At 30.4% G+C, this 22,008-nt stretch overlaps 1 protein-coding gene across 4 annotated transcripts; it reads right to left on the bottom strand.

Moving 5' to 3' along the window:
* Positions 1–6,362: 6,362 nt before the first annotated feature.
* On the bottom strand, positions 6,363–10,453 carry LOC145187603 (tubulin polyglutamylase complex subunit 2-like). 4 transcript variants are annotated; one of them, XM_090070406.1, is made up of 8 exons: positions 10,111–10,453; positions 9,949–10,016; positions 9,789–9,868; positions 9,608–9,692; positions 8,115–8,255; positions 7,687–7,767; positions 6,869–7,044; positions 6,363–6,791 (listed from the first exon to the last, which is right to left on the bottom strand). In XM_090070406.1, the coding sequence occupies exons 2-8, from the start codon at positions 10,013–10,015 to the stop codon at positions 6,678–6,680; spliced, it is 744 nt and encodes a 247-aa protein (XP_089926532.1). In that variant the 5' UTR covers position 10,016; positions 10,111–10,453; the 3' UTR covers positions 6,363–6,677. The 4 variants fall into 4 exon arrangements, 2 of the variants coding, with proteins under 2 accessions (XP_089926532.1, XP_089926523.1); XM_090070397.1 differs by having other exon boundaries at positions 6,364–6,791; positions 9,605–9,692; positions 10,111–10,451; XR_016446211.1 differs by lacking the exon at positions 6,363–6,791 and having other exon boundaries at positions 6,927–7,044; positions 8,104–8,255; positions 10,111–10,452.
* Between the last annotated feature and the right edge of the window lie 11,555 nt (positions 10,454–22,008).

The raw sequence follows: 22,008 nt of genomic DNA, 5'->3' as shown, positions 1-22,008 counted from the left end.
TTATTATAAATTATACACTTGGATTGAAGTAATGTTTTTTTTTTGCTTAGAATGTGCACTCACTATGTTGTTGTATAAGAGGAGAACAGTTTAAAAAAGGTAATTGATTCACCTAACTTAAATGTATTTTATATATAAATAAATTGACTTAACATATTTAAACACTTTACTTCACATGAATAACCTAGAAAATTGTAAATGATCTCTAATAGTTTCTTAATTGAAATAAGAATTTGAGGAAGCAGTTAAAATGTACACATCATTTGATACTATGGTACTAAATTCTGAATTATGAACCCAATAGAAGATTTTTTTTTTTAAAGTGACATCACAAAAGCAATACTGATGTTATTTAGTTTTTTTCAATTTTCTCAAAACTTTATGAGATTCATTTTGTATGTAATTTACAAACAAATTTAATTGAGAGGCCAGTTGATAACTATTGAAGATCTAATTTTATATTCAAAAAATTTAGTTATGGGGCATTTGGAAAGCTTTTAGCATCAAACTTCTAGTTAGAACTCTGCAAATACACATATTTATATATTATATATATCAATTTTAAACTGAACTCAAAAATATGCTTCATAAATATAAATTTTAAATAAATTACATTTAGTGTATTTTAAAAATATTTTGTATTTTATAAAAGATTCTAAATTTTACAGGATTTATCAAACTACACTAAATCTAGATTTAAAATTAAATTTTATGCATTTTAATTAGATTTAACTAGTTCAAATTATATCAAAATGAATGAAAGCAACTTTTTAAAAATATTTTTTTTTAAATTTCCTATAATCAAAGACACCTTGTTCATGCAAAATTATGTAAGGAAAATTACTAGAGTATAACAGAGTAGAACGTGAGAATATGAAGATCTTTTTTCAAATGCTATATGTTACTTTTTAGTTGAGTATTTAAAGATAAACAATCATAAAATGAATGAACTTAGAAGACCCTATGCGATTAAATGCATGGCTCATAAATATCATTGAGTAGCATCTTCATTTGCATTGATGTTCTGTGATATATATTCCATTGTACATATATCCAAGTTCAGTATATTGATTTATAATTAATTTATGCAACTTTTAATCTAAATAGTACTAAATAAAACATTTTAAGAAAGATAACTTAAATAGGTACATTAGATCCTACGAAGTTTGACCGAACTAAATAAAAAAAAGACAGCAATTCTAAACCAATATGTTGTGCTTTTATGTAGAATTCTACACGAAAGTTTTTAGTTATCTTTATCATTCATAATTTTATATCGCATTGGAAAATTGACAAAAGAGACAAAAAACTAAACAAAAGACAAGTTAATATTTGATGCTAGTTAAAACAAACTCTTTTGTGTTTACAGACGCAATTAAGTCTGCCGACACTCAAGAATTATCTCAAAAACCTCGTTTCACTGATACATACTCACCAATATTTATGTAGAATTATCATAAAAACCTCGTTTCACTGATACATACTCACTGATTTTTATCAAAGATAAAAATCAGTGAATGTATTAGTGATTTTTATCAGTTACTAAATCAGTAATAATTTAACTTATGAAGAATATTATCTATACATTATTAATAATATTTGGCATATTTAGAACGTTAAGATTAAGAATCACTAACGACAAAAGAAATCTTTTTTTAACGATTTTGGCAGATTTTTATTTTTTTGATGAGTCGAGTCTGAAAATAATACTCCCTCTGTCCCAAAATACTGCTCCGATTTCTCTAAGTCCTTTATGATATTGGAACAGTATTTGAGACAGAGGCAGGAATAAAAAGTGGTCTCACCCATCTTTTTTTTTTTTTTATTCATTTGATATATGGGTTGTGAGAAAATCTTTTTTTTTTTATCAGTTCATTTTAATATACAAAAGCAAACTGTAAATCTAAACGAAATTCGGTTGGCGGTACTGGGAAATGGCACCTTCAACACAGCTCTTTGTTTTCCCACCTTCTTTCTTCTTCGTTTACAGCTGTCTGTTTTCAATGAACATGAACACATGTAAAAACTTTCCTAAAAGTTTTTATTATATATGTGGTGAGTTTGTAATTAAAAGCATCAAATAAAGTTTATAGAGTTTAGAACTCGCTTAACACAAACTATGTTTGATTTGAAAACCTTAAAAAATGGTCAAAAAAAAACGAAAAGTCAGATTTGCAGTACTCATAATTATAAGGAGAACCAAAAGACGATTGTTATTTTTGAAGGTTTGATATGACAGGATACAACTCCAAAAATAAGTAATTTTCTACACAAACGTAACGGAGAAAAAGCTACATAAGGAGCATCTCTCATAAGAAACTTCACAAATAAGAAACTTCAAACAGAAGCTTCAAACAGACGAGAGAAAGAAAATACAAAGTAAACACTTAGAATTTAAACTCAGGGAAAATTCCAAAGTTTTATTTAGTTACTGTAAACTTTACGTGGAATGGATTTACAAGACTGATCATAATAAAATTTTTTAGACGTTGTTTACAAACAGGTTTACGACAATTTTATGTGTTTCTAAGAAAATTGAAACAAGATTTTCTCAAAAATTTTTTAAATCGACATATATAAACTTTCCATTATTGCATTAATTTGTTTGGACCAATCAATTAGAATCACTTGAAATTTGAGTGAGATTTTTATTGTTTGTTCTAAATGGTGGCATTTGTATCTTTAATTAACATCTGTTATTAAATTACTACAATGCCATGTGGAAGAATGTTAAACGAAGAGGAAAAAACAAAGGTTGCTGCGTACCAAGATGTGGGTTTAACCAATCGATAAATTTCAAGAGATTGTAAAATTTGAAATGGTGGAAAACGATTAACGCCTTCCTCGATTTCAATGTTTGTAATCTCATCAGCTGAAATATATTTCCAATCTTTGAACCATAATTCTCTAAGTTTTGTAACAGAGTATTTTGACAGTTTTCTAGTCTGCTGGACAGGTAATGATTTGTCTCAATCATCCAGAACTTGGTGCTCTTGTTCGCCGTCTTTCCACCACTGTATTTCATTAAGCAAAATGATGCGTCTGTATTTACCACTTATTCAAATTAATGTGATAAAATTAAATATTCTCAATCTTTTCCCACCAACTTTAAGTTTAAACTTAAAATTTATGTTATAACATCAATTTATTAACCAAAAATGTAATATAATTGACTTAACTGCCTCTAATTTCCCATCAGCAATAGTTGATGCTGAATAATGACTAGACATAACAATCAAAGAGTATTAACAGAGTAATAATCAGCAGTTTTGGAACTTTTTTTTTTTGTCTGACTTATGTCAAATGCAAGCTAAAATCTTTTGGACGAAAATCTTTGAAGTCGATTATTCTATTTTAGTTATATTTTTACCTGTTTAGATGAAAAAAGTTTTTGGTTCACAACGAACATAGGGTAAAACACCCAGTGTTTGCCATGCGACCTAGTTTTTGCCACTCAGTCACTAAAGAACTAATCGCAGAAGCCCTATTTATAAAAAACTTTGATGTTCTCTTTATAATTGATTAGTGTAACTTTAAAAATAAAGGCACAGAATTTTTTAGAAAAAAAGCTGTCCTAAAAAAATCCTTTATGCTTAATGACAAATTTTAGAAAAATTTTTGGATAATCACTCAAAAAACATGTTATCTATAATCTATTTTTGGATAATCACTCAAAAAAACATGTTATCTATAATCTATTTTTGGATAATCACTCAAAAAACATGTTATCTATAATCTAATTTTGGATAATCACTCAAAAAAAAATGTTACATCTATTTTTTTGTTCTTTTTCAGGGTGTTATTAGGATGCAGGAATATATTATAAATATAGAACTAGTGGATGAATTCGAAAGGTGTGGGGTGGTAGTGATGAACACTGGAAGCAATATGCTTTAATTGCTAGTAATAGTCATCAAAAATTTTTTTTTACAGAATTGACTTTTTTTGTCCTTATCGTAAAATTTAAATGTGACACATAAGTCAATACGCGTATGGCTCAATTTTATTTAAAAGTAGCCATGTAAAAAGCAGTTAAATCTTTGCCAGTCTTCGCCACAACTACTTGCTAGTAGTCACCATCGTTGATAATTGTCATTTTAATTTTTTATAAATCATTATACAACACTGTTTTTTTTGTTTTAAGATTAATTACAGAAAATATTAAAACATATATTTGAATATATCTTCAAACTAAATCATATTAAATCAATTAAATAGTAATTGTCGTTGTCGTAAAAAAATTTTTTTAAATTTTTTCGTTAATAGTATTATAGATATTTATTTTCTACTTTCTGAACAGGTTTTAAACAATTTTAAAACAAATTTTATATTTAATACTAAATATAAATTTAAAATTGCTGCTATTATTTAGATTTCAAATATTTTTTTCAACCAATCAATTTAAAGATGAATAAAAAAAAATTGTAACTATCAAGAATGGCTACTAGAGATGGGTATACTGAAGAACATGTAGCGGAGGGTGTTTCGGATGTGAAGAGGTAAGCTTAAACTATATTTGTATTTACGGAAGGTCACTATCTATTAATCTTTCACTATCTACTAACCTTTGCTACAAGTTCTTATTGCCAAGGCGGTAGCTACATATTTTGCTTTTATTGCCAAGGTGGTAGCGACATATTTTGCTTTTACTTATCTAACTATTATATTTTAGCGGTCGAAGAAGTGCAACTAGTGCATCAAAGCATTATGGGATTCCTAGAACAAGCTTGAAGGATAAGATATTTGGAAAACCAAAATGATCAAAAAAAAGGGCCCCAACACTTTTTTGACCCAAGCTGAGAAACAAGTGTTAGTTAACTATATAATCAATTCACAAGAGAGCTCATCCTATCACCTAAGACACTATCATGTCACTTGTGTCCCGTCTATTGTCTGATAAATGTTTGATGGGGAAAAAAAACAAGGATAGACCTTATCAATTTAGTTGATCAGGGTCGTTAAAACCTGGAGATAAATTGTAATGCGTCACAACAAGTAACTAAACTGGTTCGCAGGTATTAGAAGCTAATTGGCAGAGAAAGACTATCTAGATATCCTATATGAACCCAGGCGCAATTTTAACTTTGATGAGTCCGGGTTTCAAATTTCACTAAAAGCTGAAAAACTCTTTTTTTTGGCTGAAAGAGGATCAAAAAATGTTCCTAATGCCACGGTAGCTAAAGACAAAGAAAAAGTAATAGTTTTTGCAATGTAAATTTATTTTAAATTTATTGATTATCTTTATGTTATTTCTTTAATGCTTTTATCATTTAAAATACAGCAGTATAAATTTATTTGCCAATCCTAATGAGTATGTTTCAAAACCTGTGGAAGCCAATATCATCAGCTAAACCTAAGAATAAGTCTAAAAAGAAAAACCCAGTTGTGCAATGCACTTCTGATTCTGGTAAGAACATCTTAAAATTAATTAACTACCTATCTGTTCTTTAAAAGGTAAAATAAAAACATCTAGAGTTTTAGACTAGCCTAAGCCTATCTATTAATTGCAATATTGATACAAAATGTGTTAATTAAATTTAGCACTATTTTTTTTTTCTTTATTTTTTCGGGTGATATGACGTCATTGAGCAGGTGCAACAAAGTTTGAGCTGGTGAAATTACATGAGTCAGGATCAAAACCAAATTTTTAGTTGGGTAAACCATGCAAATGTGTAAATTTTTTTAGATATCATTTTTTTTTGTTTGTCTTTATAAATTTTAAATACATTCAAGTCAAAAAACGACTGAGAGAATATATTATTTAAAAAAACAAAACATATAGGCCAACACTGGCGGACGTTCAAAAACGTGGGGTGCGAACATAGGGAACACGCCAGTGGACGCCGTTTTTGATTTTCGGCGGCTGTAGCTCCCTTATTTATTATCGGAGGCCATTTGTTTTAAGGGCATCGGAAAGAACAACGAGATCGATAATTTATCATAAAGCGAGTGAGAAAATAATTTTTATATGGGACAAGGTCAAAAAAAATCGACGAACACCTGACGTTTTACAAAATATTGCAGGATGACATATTTGGACACTTTCGTTGGTAAGTTTTTTAAAATACTTTTTAAAAAATATTTTTACTTTTAATTGATCACTATCATTTAACTGGTAATACCATTGAAGCTAAAAAACAAAAGAGAAAGTTAAAAGTCCTATACTAAATATTAGGGGTGACAAGTGATTGGACAGATGGTCAAATTTCTAAACCTTCGTTTATCTTTCAGCATCGCACAATTCAATCTTTGACCACGCCGTAATAATAACAAGTTAACTAAACTAACTAAAGGAAAATTAATTTTAAATTTTAACTTAAAACTTAATTTCTAAATAACTTCTGAATCTGAATAAATAAAGCGTTCGATAAAGAACACATGTAGAGCGTAAAAAATTTCTAAAACAATATTTATAAATTACATTTATTACATATAATTTTCCTCTATGTCTAATAATAAATATACAAAATAAATCACTAGTAAATAATATAATAGTTAAAATAAGCTTTTCTTTTAATAAACAATTGAAGGTATGACTATCCAATTTGAATCATCACCTCACGTTTTTGTTTTGAAGCTAAATTTAGCGATGAAAAATTTAAAATAAGGTTCTATTGAACGCTAACTCCGTTATCGAACGTTAACTCCGAATGTTGATTATCTCCGATAATTGTATCTTAATTTTTATTTTTAAATAATTTAATGAAGTCCACTGCATTCGTATGGGGTGGAAATTTTATCGTTTTATTTGAAAGACGAATTCGGTGTGGTATGAACAAACTGAACCATTGCTAAAAATAGATTAGAATTTTAGAAGAGATCTTTTACATCAAAATTTTTTTTTATTTCTATTTCAAGAAAAACGTACTGTTGTTTCTGGACTAAGATGTACATCAGTGAAGAGATATTGCCAACCTTTGATTCCCATATGAATAACTGCCATACGCATGTACTGCCGAAATGTTGACGAAAGGTAATGCCATCTAAGTGAGCGATCTAAAAACCAAATCTCGGATGATGCGCAGCAAATCTTTTGACAGGTGCCTAAAGAGTATTAGAATGTTTGAAAAGGAAGGAACGCAATTACAATAATTACTGGTGAGTGATAAAAAAAAAAATACAAAAAAAGGAATAACTTTTTAATAGGGGTAACAATTTTATTTTGTGTGGTCGTCGCACCACACCACAGAAATAAAATAGAGACTTTAGATTTATTTAAAACCCATGTCATGAGTTTTATAAATGAATTTGTAAAAACTGATAAATATATTAAAAAGAAATCTTTGTTTAAAATCTGAGTTCTTTATTTGGTTCATGTCTTTATGCAATTTTTCTCCATCAAAAATAAGAAACCATTAAAACACTTGATAACCATTATAACCCTTAGAGCTAGGTTTACACCTCATGATATATGACAAAAGATACATGTATAATGCCATGGATATAAGAGAATGTGAGTTCTATACAGAATCAATTTGCTCAAATATCCTATTGTTATAAAAAAATACAACTTCTCATTGTTGTTTATACTACATAATTTTACAGCTTTTAAATAATTTTTTTGGGAAAAAAAAGAATTGGGAACAGTGCCCACCCCCTCCTTTCCATTTTGATGATTAGAAAACATTTTCTATTGGTATCTTTTTTTTTTTGTTAAAAATTTTTAAGAGAAAGAAAACTTTCAACCTTTTTTATATACCAGACAAACTTTTCCTTCTCCATATGATATTTCAAAGCATTTATCTTTAAATGTAGGTTTTCGTTGAACTAAAAATAAAATAACAAATATTAACAAAAACAAAATCTTTTTCACACACATAAAAAAAAGTAAACAACAATTTTTTGAAGAAATTAAACTTAACCACCCTAACAACACTTAACACCAAATAAAAGAAAAATAACAAGACTTCACATCAAATCACAGAAAAATAACATCAAATGCAATGCTTTAAAAAAAATATCAAGATTGATAAATTTTATAGAACTGTATTCAGAAAATCACGCTAAAAATCATACATTGAAAATCATCAATATACTTAGAACTATAGGTATCACATAAATCTGACATGAAATCAATCACTAAATTTACAAAGCTTTTAAAACCTAATAAAAACCTCTGCCATCACATCTTTCATCTAAATCTTCATCTATGTCTTCTAGCTTTAGATCATCTGTACTTTTGATAGATTTAAGAGATAACTCAGTTAAACCATCAATACTATTTATCTTCACTTCACCAACAGGAGTTCCATGGCCTAAAAATAATAACACAATGTTATCTCTAAATGTCAATATCCGATGATCTCTCAACATCTAATCAATTTTTAACTTACATACCCAAAAGTTACAATTGACTGCTTTCATCAAAACTTATTACCACAACTTAGTGTTTAACAATTTTCTGTTAAACACCATCTTGGTGATTAATAGTTTACTGCTAAACATTTAGTTAGAAAACTATTACCACAACTTGGTGTTTAATAGCTGTCAAACGCCAAGTTGTGGTTATGAGTTTTGATGAAAGCAGTAAATTTTTAAACAGTAAAATAGTAAGACTGATATAAAATTTAGTATTTTAAAGCAGTAAAATAGTTTGACTGACAAAATGATTTCAAAACCTGATTTTCTAGAACCAAACTGATTTAAGCTTAAACTCAAAATGATTCACTTTGAAACATTTGGTTTTATGTCATTATTGTAGGTATTACTATTTTCAAACTTTTCAGAGGAATTTGAAAAATATTTTCAAAATTACCTCATATTTTTTTGTCGCCAAAATTACCTACAGGGGATGGGAGTCGGTGTCCTACAAATGGTATTCAACAAATGACGCCACCCCAACACTATTTTACATAATAAAAACTTTTAGCAGACTTTTTAGTAGCTTTCAAATTAATTACACATATAATATGTAATTATTATGAAGGTACTATATACTAAACTTACTCTAGTATTGAAGATTTATCTTCTAATTTATATCCATATAGTTATAACAAATATATAATTACAAAATTAAATGCTGTTAGTTTCAGCTTTTGAAAGAGCTACTCATAAACAACCTTTTATAAAGAATAAAAATGTGATATGGATTTCTCAAATTGTTCAATATACTAAACGTTTTTCCTTCAGAAGAATAAATATAAACTGGTTTTTTTAACAGAAAATTCCTTTATAAACTTTAATGATACTTCAATGATCTTCAGCCTTGTTAACAGTTATTTGTAATGAGCTATAGTAAAAAAAAAATCATGTATATTTTTGTAACATTTTACACTGTATGAGTTACCTTTGATACTTTCTTTCTCCACAAACCTCTGGATGTTTTGTCAAATACTAGATTTTTTCTAATTCTCAAAATAGCATTTTTTAAAAATAGCTTTTTCAAGAATAATGTATTTTTTTTATTGGTTTTAGGATCAACTTTATAATTATCTTTATTCAAAATTTCAAAATTGTTACTTAGAACATTTTCTTTTTTTACTTTTTCTTTTTTAGAAACTCTTTAAGGGTTTTCGATCATAGTTTCTAATAACTTAAAACCTGGTGATCTCTATAATTTAGTTGACTTTTGCCTAGAGATATCTAAATATTATTTATAACATACCACCTAGTTTAGCACTCCATTGTATTGCCATTCCATTCATTGTTCTGTAAAATTGCTTTAAGTCCTCTGGTAAGGTACAATTGTTAGCCTTTAAACAAAAAAAAATAAAAAAAATAAAAAGAGCAAGTATACACCAGTGCTAGTTTTATCAACAGCTGTAAAACTTTTCTTTAAAGGTTCTCACATCTTCCCAAGCACTTAACAATTTTTCTTCTGCAGGTTCCATTTCAACAACTTTGGTTTTTTCAACAAAGCAGCTTTTTTCTGAGGTAAAATACAATTAAACCTTAATACCATGTCTTCAAAGATAAAAAGAAAGATAACAAAGCAGAAAAGATCAATACCTAGCACAGTTAATAGGTCGAATGTAATACCTGCCAAAGTTTGATTTAAACATGAACCAGAGCTCATTCTTTAGAAAAAAAAAAAAAGAGTAGCTAAATATTGCACAGTATATCTTAGTGAACATTTTACTACAGAAATAACAGAAAAATATATAAGTATACCTAATTACATAAATACTTAGGACCACATATAAAAGAAAACTATGAGTTTTTATTCCTGCAACTCGAATTCAGATTTTTTGAGAAATACTAAAAAGTGCACAATGTTTTGTCTGATCCGCACAATCAAGAACCATTCAAAGATTAACAATTAAAGGCAACAGGGAAAGGCCCACAGTTGCCACTTTTTCTTCTTTAAAAAAATTGAGAGTTCTGATTAAAAGAATTCAGTTGTCTTTAAAGTTAAAAAATTTGGAAACACATCGATTGTGCCTAACAACGGTGGTTTTTCGCATGTATATTGTCAGAAGTATATTTAGCACCACGATGAAAAGAACTCAAACGTGAAAATTTGTGAAGTAGAAAAATGGTTTTTCCCATATAGTTTTTAATAATTTTAATAACGTACTCATAAATTTTGATTGGACAAATGCAAAAGTATTTTTATACATCCGAAAGGTTAAGTTGAAAAATAAATTGCAATTAAAATCCATTTCTTTTCTTTGGAAATACAAATTTGATAACAGAATTCCCGGTAAAAAATTAACTTCATTTATCGCAGAAAAAAAAAAAAAACCGCCTCAAAGAAATATCTAAAAATGTTTTCTATTGTCCAGTGTTTTTCCAGTATTAAAAATGAGCGTTCAGATGACGAATTTGGTAGCATTGACAACACTGACTGTTCAACCTGTGAAAAATTTAGTGTTATCTATTTTTCCAATACTAAGAAGTATTATAAATAGCATCATTGCGCTTTTCCAGTAGCTACCATGATATTTAAATTGTTCAGAGTTTCTTACTCATTTGCTTTTTGTCATTATCTTAGCTACAGTGCTTAAAAGTTTTAGGTAAAATTACAGTTGCAAGTTTGCAGTTCATGTTTAAAAATGTAAGACGATTTAAATATCAAATGGAAAGTTGCAGCATTTGTAAACATATGCTGGTATCGGTTATAGGCAGTGATATTATCAAAAATCTTTGTCTTAAACTTTCTTTGCACTATCACTGGCTGTTATCAATACCTGAGAATATAAAAAAAAACACTTTACCCCCTTATTTTTATCGGCTTCACTATAAGCATGATGAGAAAATTCATGCAGAGAGAAGAACGTCATTGACAAAAGCATTTCCGTTCCGACTGAAATTGCACTTAAAATTTTTTTAAATCCAATATCTTCCTCTATTGAAAATGGTCGAATGTCAGAAACACACTTGACTAAAATTACATTAACCAGCTTATTTCTTTTGATAATCGAAATTTTTTACACATAAGTTTTACAAAAAGCTGAAAAGTTCTCTTAATAAACCTAATATTTCTTATTTTGTTTCTATTAAATCCACATGGCAAAAAGGAATGTGAAGCTTTGGAGTAATATATATATTAATTTTTTCACAAAAAAGTCTAAAATCAAGAATTCTCTTAACAAAATTTCACTGAAATGATATCCTAAAAAAAAATTGATTTTCTAAAAGTCCTGCATATGTAATTAATTTTACTCCTCAACATTCTGTTTAATTTTTTTTTTCGACTTCCAAGAAAAAAAAACTCATTAAATTTCTTAGAACTTTCATAAACTTGGGATTTTTTAGAATTTCTTTAAGATTAAAATAAAATTTTAAAAACATCACAGAACTTTTTATCCTGTGGGTTACACATTTTTTCAGGCGCTGTGTATACCCAGTGGGCACCAAGATGTCTATTAGACATCTCAACAACGTCTCAGACCGGTGTCTAAATCCCATCTAAAAGAAATCTCAATATTAACCCCTATGAGACATCTACATATTAGATGTCTTCAAGACACCTCAAATTAGTAATCTTAAAGACGGCTACTACGTTAACACCTTTTAGACGTCTGAATTCAGATGTCTTCGAGACACCTCATACCAGTAATTTTGAAGACGTCTAATTTGCTTTAAAAGGTTACAAAAATGATAAAACATTTGGACTAAATTAGTTTTATGTAAAATAAATATCAGATGAGTTCTTTATATTGTAAAGATGAAAAGTATTTATTTCAAAAACATGCAATACACATATATTAGAAGGTACAATACAATTAAAAACTAATTAAAACTTAAATATTTATTTCAATATATTATTTTTTTAGTTCAGCCGTCTTGCGTGCTGGAGCATTTCTTAATATGCTCTGAGTTTTCTTGTAAAACTCAGTTTCCGTTGTTTTCGGAAATTTATGTAGTAAAGCGCTGTATAAGGCGCTAGATTTTCGTATCCGCAAATTTAGTTTTTCTACTTGTTCCATTACCAAGGCCCTGCAAGTTTAAATTATTAAAATCTTTTATCACTGATATTTTTAATTCCTTAGAATTTACTGATGATACAAAGAAGTTTTCACATTTTGCTAATTTAAAGGTATCACACTGGAAATGATCATCGTTGATCTTTCGTCGCACAATTGCATATTCTCATTTCTTTCTCAAAAAAAAAAAAACAATCTCGTTCTCTTACTGAAATTTTAGATCCAGCAATGCGCACTGATCTCTGAAATCCGGTTTCTGAAAACTATTTCGCTACTTGTGCAATTGGGTTGTTCACATTTTTTACCATTTTTTTTATTGTTTTCATAACATTTTCAAATGGGAATGCTAAAATTTCATTTAACGACGAGGCTGAAAATTCAACATCTAAGTGTACTGGGCCATGTATATTGTACACAGTGAAGGCTGGACCATACAAATCTTTGGCGCTCTGAACAAAAAGTATCAGAAGACCCTTCGCGAAATTATGATAAAAGTCTCTAAAAATTTTTTTTGAATTACAAATTATACTTATAGCAGAACAAGAAAATGTTGATAGTATTTTTTTGGTATAACATATTTTAAAACCAATGGGCCAGTATACACACAGTTATCACGGAAACCAATAGTGCCAACCTAGCTGACCCGAGAACACCACCTATATGGGGTGATAGCTGACACATTCAGGTATCCTGTGATGCAAATTTTGAAATCAATTAATTACATCCGCGGAAGAAAATTCAGTTTTAATGCAAAAATTTTGTGTTTTTTGCCCCTTTTGAGAACTGCGGAAAATCTGCTATAAAATCAGAACCACTCAAGAAAATTCAATGAAAATTTTTCCACTTATAGACCATTGCCTTAACTATGTTCATGTAAAATTTCAGCCAGTTTCATGCTCTAGTTTAAGATATATAGTCATTTAAAGTTCAAATTTTACCATTTTTTGGTACTTTCGCCACTTATCTTTTCATTTTAGAACACTTAAAATGGGACAATACTAATGGTTTTGTAATATTTGAACTCCTCAGGGTAAGGGCAACAACTTTTGTAAAAATGGTTTTTTTGATTGTCATTATCATTTTTGAACTATGAGGCAAAACGTTTTTCCTGCAAACCAAAGTCTATATATTTACGTAGGCCTTATAAGAGGCTCTGATATAAAAAGACCAATTTTAAATTTCAAGACAAGAAATGTAGTCAGAAACTTTAAAAATAAGCATTCTGTAAATAATTAGCTGAAGTTAGTGTAGATTTAATGATATTTTACACCCCACCACCTTTTTCTCTTATTTTCATTTCAAAATAATGGAGAAGCTTTTTCTATTTAATGCTTGATGACATAACCTAACTGCAGACAAAATAAATAAGCTACAGAATATTCATGAGTTCTTTATTTACAAATAAAAACTATTCAGAGATAAAAATAATGTCTGAAAAACCTTTTGAAACAATTTTCTCTCAAACTGTTTTCAGAGATGTTATCACATAACATAAATATGAATTTTGATTTCTTCCTCAAAGTTCATTTTTTCAAAAATATTTTAGATAATTTCTGTCACATAACTACTATATTGTAGTTTCTAGCATGACATATATGAAGGACTCTAATGGCAACAGCTTTCATAAAAGGAAAGCAATTTACCTCTGAAAATTTCGTATAAATAGTGTTTGTTCACAACAGTGAAAAAAGATTTAACTCTGAAAACTTCTCATAAATAGTTTTTGTGAACAACTCTTTAAAGATGCTTACTATTCAGATCAATCAAGCAGTTCAACAATTTTTCCTTGTACTCCGGATGATTTTTGTCTCTCTTATATCTGGACCAATGCTGGTGAAAATCTTGATGCGCTGTTTCAACTGATTACTCACTATAGGGTCCAAAGGGGGATCCTTTGCGACTTATGAAATCCGTAATGTGGTGGAAGACCGTGTGAACTTTGGGAGTCACACTTGCACCAGGTATCATGAGATAGCTCCTCTTGAAGGCTTCAATTTTTTCATCAAAGTCCGGCTGAAGGATGAAACCAAAGCAAGCTTCCACAACCAGGTTGAAACATTTGAATGCTTCAATAATACTGAAGGTTTGATGAACTGAATTTGTCTCAACCAGTTGGTGCAGAACGTCCACATTTTTCAGAAGTTTTTTGCATTCATTGCCCTCAAACTGACTCCCATGATAAGAACTTGGTTGAATGTGGAGTGCAGCAGGCCACTTATCGGCGTCAGACCATGCAGTTTTGAGCATCTTGAACAAATAGTTCACAATGCCTAAGAGGAGATGCAACTCCATTGGCGGGATGATTTCTAGAATGAGAGAGGTGTCAGGTCCACTGATTATCGGTTTTTTGATGACATTGCCGAATGATTTTGCATTGGCAACAACCCCATCTGATCGCTCAAAAGACTGTAGGTTTAATTTGATTGAACCGAGTGTTCGCAAGTTTCCGGTGTGGACAAGACTTTTTGAATCAATGTCACAAAATGCGCATGGGCGCATGCTTGAATGGGTTTGCAGACCACAAACAATATTTGCAACTTTCATGTCACAAGCCAAAAGTAGCTGAAGTCCACCTGCATTGATCATAGACCAGACTTTTTCAATATTGTCATGGGTTTCTGGAAGATCCTCTGATACTGCAACAAGAATCTGTCTCTTCACCCCAGTGTCTTTGCCAGTCCTTTTAGTGAGAAGTTATTTTTGTGCCAACAGGCTTGCTTCATTCCTTGCCGGAGTTTCAACAATGTTGAGACAAAACTTAAGGGATCCTTTCCCGCCGTCGATGCCTAGCTTGACAAAATAACCACCAGAAACCTTGCGGGCCTTAAGTATATGATTAACAAGACTTGGCAAATCTTTACAGTGTGCCACAACCCGAACTGTACCAGAATCTGCCTTTCCATCTTGAATTTTCAAGGCAGTGCAGGTGAAGAAATCTTGCAATTCTCGGCCGGCTTTCTGAAAATTCATGTAAAAGTTTGGCTCCACCATCTTGGCATCAGATGTTTAATTCACAGTTCGGACAAGTTTCTTCAATCCGTTGTTTGATAGCCCAGTATTTAACTGGACATTCACCAAAGCCTGAGTAGTCAACATTGGTGTGCTCAATGTAGGTTTGGCACCACTTGGACCTGAATTCATTAGAGCAATGGGCTTTATTTCTTTTAATATTTTCAGTGTTGAAATTGTGCTCTAACCTCAGAAAAGTGAGAAAAATTCATACTGCAAGTTACCTAGACTCCTTTTAACGAGCTGAGTTTTAAACTAATAAACAATGTAAAAATTTAATGAAGTTAAAATATTTGCCCGGTTTGATAGAGAGTGGAGGCCCTCCACCTGCTTTAGCAAGTTTGACTGTTCCTCTTGGGGATGATTCCTTGTTGGAAATAACTTGAGAAGCTATCTGTTCTGCTGCCTTGGAGTCTTTTGCTGCCAAAGACTGCAGATTTTGTCTAAACTGCAACTGAGAACATTGATGTGGCAGTCCCTTTCCAAGTGGACTGAGGCACTCATAACATCTCACACTTGGCTCTTTCTCACCAGCATTTTGTTTTTCAAGAGAGTGTTTATCTTGCAGCTTTGAACGTGCAATCTGACAAAGGAGACAATCACACACTTGACTACGAGTTTCTGCTCTCAACCGTATTGAGCTAAAGTCAAACAAGGAAGGAAGTGTGACTTCTTTTCCCTCCTCTTTCCGGCGCAAAGCAGTTCTGCAAGATTCGCAGAGTCCTTGCGGTACCCGAGAATCACAAACATCAAGATTGGTGCTGTACAACTCGCAAATACGTTGTGCCTGGAAAGCTGTGAGTGGCCTAGAACTTTTTTTGAGGCAGAGCAGGCACACACATTTACGGTTTTCTTCATGACTTTTGGCATGGGTTGGCATTGTCACAATTTCCTTTAACTGTAAAAAAGAAAAGACAAGAGAGTGCACACTAGAGAACTTTTTATTTTGCCTTTTACTTACAGATTATCAAAAGGTTTAAATTAGATACAAGGCACCATACAAATCATAAAAAGAAATGAAAAACACAATCAAATGCAGCCTTTCATGTCACAGGCAATTTGTATGCATACTTTCTAATTTGTTATCTATTGAAAAAATCTACATTTAAAATTACCTTGATGAACCATGTCTATCTCTTTTTATATTTCAAAAGTAAGCTTTCTCAAATCCAACAAACCAACATTTATTAAATAGAAAAAAGCTTTAACTAAAGAAAACTAAGTAATCGTCTCTTTTAGGTTATTGAAACTTTTTAAAAATACTCAAAAAATGACAGATAAAAGTTGAAGTATTGATGAACCCTGATGTTCTGTTGGTGAATCCTAATGAATCTCCATTGATAAATTTTGAAGATCCGCAATTGATGAATTCTAATGACTTACTGATGATGAATTCTGATCTACATAAAGCAAATAGTTTCTTATTTTATAAGAAGAAAAAGATTTTTGAACATCATGTACACAAAAAAAATAAGTAAGGGATTTTGGCTACACAACAAAGGCCATCAAAAAATCCATTTTTTACCTTTTGCCTATGATTGTTTGAATGCTTAAAACAAAATCCTTTAAAAATGGTCTTTGAGACTTTAGCAGGGAGAAATGTTTAATGCAATACTGCTTAATTCTAATTACTCCCTGATTTGAATTAAAGGAGTCTCTTTTCTACAAAGGGAAAATTTTGTTTTTGGTAGCCTTTCAAATATAAGTATATTAAATAGGAAAAAAAATACTTACTGTGAATTAAAGAATGTTATGAATGCTTTTCTTCTTTTTAAAAGAAAATTCTTCTTTGGAGCACTTATTACACATAAAAAAACGTTTGCAATATGCAAGAAAAGGTTTTAAATGATATTTCAAAACAAATACATGCTAATCCCTAACTATTTAAGGTGGTAGCAATAATCCGTTTTTGTACTATATTTTAAAAACACGTTCAAAGCAAAAGTATATACAAAAATTTAATTTTTTAGATAATTGTTTAAGTTATACTCCTCTTTAAAAGTTTCTGACTACATTTCTTGTCTTGAAATTTAAAATTGGTCTTTTTATATCAGAGCCTCTTATAAGGCCTACGTAAATATATAGACTTTGGTTTGCAGGAAAAACGTTTTGCCTCATAGTTCAAAAATGATAATGACAATCAAAAAAACCATTTTTACAAAAGTTGTTGCCCTTACCCTGAGGAGTTCAAATATTACAAAACCATTAGTATTGTCCCATTTTAAGTGTTCTAAAATGAAAAGATAAGTGGCGAAAGTACCAAAAAATGGTAAAATTTGAACTTTAAATGACTATATATCTTAAACTAGAGCATGAAACTGGCTGAAATTTTACATGAACATAGTTAAGGCAATGGTCTATAAGTGGAAAAATTTTCATTGAATTTTCTTGAGTGGTTCTGATTTTATAGCAGATTTTCCGCAGTTCTCAAAAGGGGCAAAAAACACAAAATTTTTGCATTAAAACTGAATTTTCTTCCGCGGATGTAATTAATTGATTTCAAAATTTGCATCACAGGATACCTGAATGTGTCAGCTATCACCCCATATAGGTGGTGTTCTCGGGTCAGCTAGGTTGGCACTATTGGTTTCCGTGATAACTGTGTACAATTAGAATGACCCAAACTCAGTTGCTTTCCAACGATCTAAATCAGCTAATGTACGTGGTAGTCGTGCAAAATCAGTTGGTAAATTTCCACTAAGCTCTATTAACTTACAGTTAATTGTTTGAATTTGCACACTTGACAACTGACAAATACGTGGACCTTGTTTCAGAAATGTCAACAATCTTTTTACAGCGCGAAGAAATACGAAGTGCATAGAATCCAAGGTGAATTGATAAATTGATGTTATTATGGGAATTAATGGAGGGCGACCAGTTTGATGAACACCTGCATATGCAAATTTTTTAAAGTCTGCTGTTGTTCGAAGATCTTTTAAATTTGTACAATTAAAAACAAGCTCCATGTTGAACATATGTGCCAACAACCTTACACCGTTCACAAGAATTGTAACCTGTGTGGTTTACGATACACTTCAGGAATGAGCGAGCAAGTGCATCACAAACAAAATTCTTCAAAAAAAGAGAAAAAGGTTTTTCATTTTTAAATAACTGCTCCAGCTAAATTTTAAAATTCTGCAATGAATTCACTTAGAAATTCATGCACACTATTTCTTACCAGAAAGCAAAGAAATTATAAAAACGTCAAGACAACCAAATTATCCCAATATCGGCCAAAACTGAATTCCAATGGATTTGAAGAGTGGTAAACCATCCACATTTATATGCAAATCAATGCTATCGTCATTATTAAAATACTCTGGATTTTCTAGCATGCGCTTTTCAATACCCGCTTGTATACCAAAATGGATAAAGGTACCAACACATTTTTCTATTCCTGGGTTGTTCTAGGAGTTTTAAGCAAAGTTCTTGAATCTTTAGGCAATTATGGGTGCCCATTATTTCTTAATATATTTAGCAAACCATTTACAACTACACGTGAGCAGTTATTTCCACTGATGAGTCGACTTAAATCCATTTGAAAAGCATGTGTATCTGGAATGTCGCCATCAGAGGTATCTGATGAAGACAACACAGCTTCTTCATATCCAAAGTCATTGCTATCACCAAAGGCAAACTGTTCAATACTATGACTGCTTTGACATAAATCATTTCTTGCAGAGGATTGATTTTCCTCAAATTTAACATTTTCAGCGGAATGATTTGCCTCAACTTCAAAATTGTCACTTCCAATATCGTGACCTTTTTTTCTGTTACGATATTTTCTCATATAAGTTCTCATGTAAAGTGTATTGTAGTCTTTCCACTTTGGCAGAATTATTTTTCTAAATATTATATATTCTTGAAAAAAAGAGTTATATTATTATCAAAATAATTCTATGCCAGAACATTTAATTCCGTTCCGGGATGGAGCAAAAAGATAGGGTAGAATAATTTATGGTTGAAAATTTAATTTTTCACCAGCGCGGCGTTTCAGATTAAAAAGATTAACCGTAGGAAAATCGACAACAACGGTTAGAATGCGATTTTAATCGTAAGAAAATCTCCGAGAAAAATATATCATTTAATTTAAACAAACCGTGATAATCGTTTTTTTAAGAGCTGTGATCTTAAACGAAAATTTATTTCAAATAAAACAAATGTCAATGGCAGTGTTAGGCTGTTTAAAAGATTTTTTTTTCTTGTTATTTTTCAGATTGTAAATGATGCAACTCAAACAGATAAAGTGGAAATTAAATGAATTAAATATTTGTATGTTTCTGCTCTCCTAAAATAAACCAGCGTTGCCTCATGGGATTATAGGATGCCAATATTTTAAAAATTGTCATTTTTTTGATTCAATTACATATTATTGCCTAATACCTTTATTTTTGGCATTTTGACACAAAAAAATTAAAACTCTTGAAAAAGTATTTATTTTGGAAAAAAGTTTTAATTAATTTTTACTCCTCAAGAATTTTTAAGGATGATGAAAAAAATACCTTTTGACTTTCAATCCGAAGATTAACTTGTTGGTACAATTTGGAAATAAATATAAAAAGCTGGAAAAAACGTGTTTAAATAAACACAAAGCTGGCACAAACGTGTTTAAATAAACACAAAGCTGGCACAAACGTGTTTAAATAAACACAAAGCTGGCACAAACGTGTTTAAATAAACACAAAGCTGGCACAAACGTGTTTAAATAGTATTTGTTTCAATAGAAGTAAAAAGCTGTAGCCTTATGTTTGATGAAGTTTGTTCAAGATAAAATGACGAAATCATTTTCAAACAGCCGCGATTAGAAAGTTGGAATTATTTTGGCATTTTACATTCACGTTTTAGGCATTTCACATTTAAAAAATGTTGGCAACACTGAATTTAATTGTCAATTAAAACGATTAAAGTATGATGTCTAGGAATGTCCGCCGCTTCCGCGTTTGAAACGTTGAAACGACTTTCCTCGCTGTATTAAAAAACGATTATTAATCAAATTGTTCATTTTTTGCGGTTAAAACGTTGTATTAAACGATTGTCTATATCAAAATTTTTTTTTATCACTCTACTCTAAAAAGGTTTTCAGAATTTGATTCTTGCACTGGACGCCAAAAGAAACTGTTTGACTAAAAGAAAATGTGAATTATCGAGTTTTTTTTATCACTCTACTCTAAAAAGGTTTTCAGAATTTGATTCTTGCACTGGACGCCAAAAGAAACTGTTTGACTAAAAGAAAATGTGAATTATCGAGTTTTGTTAAAGAATTTTATTTTATCAATTATAGCTAGCTTGTTTTGTACAACCAGAGTGTAAGAAATCATTTGAGATGCGAGTACGTAGACAAGGGCGGGGAAAAATTAATTGGGCAAACAATTAATTGCAATTAATTGATTGCAATTAATTGATTGAAAAATTTTTAATACCAATTAATTGATTGAAAATATTTTTTAAACCAATTAATTGATTGGGTCAGAATTGCAATTAATTGGTAATTGATAAATTTTGCCATTAATATTATTTACCGAGATTATATTATACTTTTATGCAATTTTTAGTTTAGCACCGTTTTTAACCATAAAAACTTAAAGATAGAATGACGCATAAGCAATAATACGCATGTATAAGCATTTCGAGCTGTATACGCATATAAGGTTAAGAATAGATTGACGCATAACCAATAATACGCGTGTATACGCATTTTCATTTCAATTGTGCTATTAATTATGTTTATATGTGGACATAAAGTAAAAAAAATCCTTTTTAGGATTTTTATAAATCTCGCTAACAATGAATACAAAAGAAATAGTCAATATTTACTTCAAGAAAGATGAAGCTAATGACAATAATTGGACCTGTCAGTGCGGAAAAAAACTACGCCAGAAATCATGTTAAAAGTATGCATCCAGAATATATAGAATATAATACTTCTTCAACTTCAACACAACAGCCGATTACACAGTTTAGTGATTTTACTCATATTCCAGGACCAATAATACCAAAGAGTGCCGACAATATGTATTCATGGATAGAATGGGTGACTTGTGGCCTTAAACCATTTTCATTTGTAGAAAACTCTCTCACGCAAAAATACTCTAAATTAGAAAATATTTCCATAAAAACCATGAAAAAGTACATGAATTTGCTGGCTAAAAAGGTTGAAGTAGAAATTGCTAACATAGTTCCAGAAAATTTCGCAACTATTTTTAATGGATGGTCAAACGGAAGTACGCACTATGTGGCATTGTTTGTATCATATCCTAATAATGCTAGTGAAAATGAGTACAGTACTGCATTAATTGCCTTTTCACCTATAGGAAATGAAACAGAGTTTACAGCAAAAGCCCACTTTGAATATTTATCATGGGTTCTTCAAAATATTCTTCGCAAAAATATGACTAACGTAACATCTTTAATAGGTGACAACTGTGAAACAAATAAGGCCCTTGCAAATCTGTGCAATGTTCCATTAATAGGATGTGCCTCTCACAGGTTCAACTTGGCTATGGAAATGTTTTTACTCAAATATAAACATATCATCGATAAGACAAATACGCTTATGGGTAAATTCAAAAATTTAAAGCTAGCCGGAAAACTCCGTTTGTTGACTTCTCTTTGTGCTATTCACAGAAACACA

Source organism: Hydra viridissima, unplaced genomic scaffold (genome assembly GCF_058129835.1).
Source record: "Hydra viridissima isolate aposymbiotic clone 2 unplaced genomic scaffold, HvirCarnegie_v1 scaffold_1, whole genome shotgun sequence".
Taxonomy (NCBI): Eukaryota; Metazoa; Cnidaria; class Hydrozoa; order Anthoathecata; family Hydridae; genus Hydra; species Hydra viridissima.
This window is presented reverse-complemented; position numbering and strand designations above follow the sequence as displayed.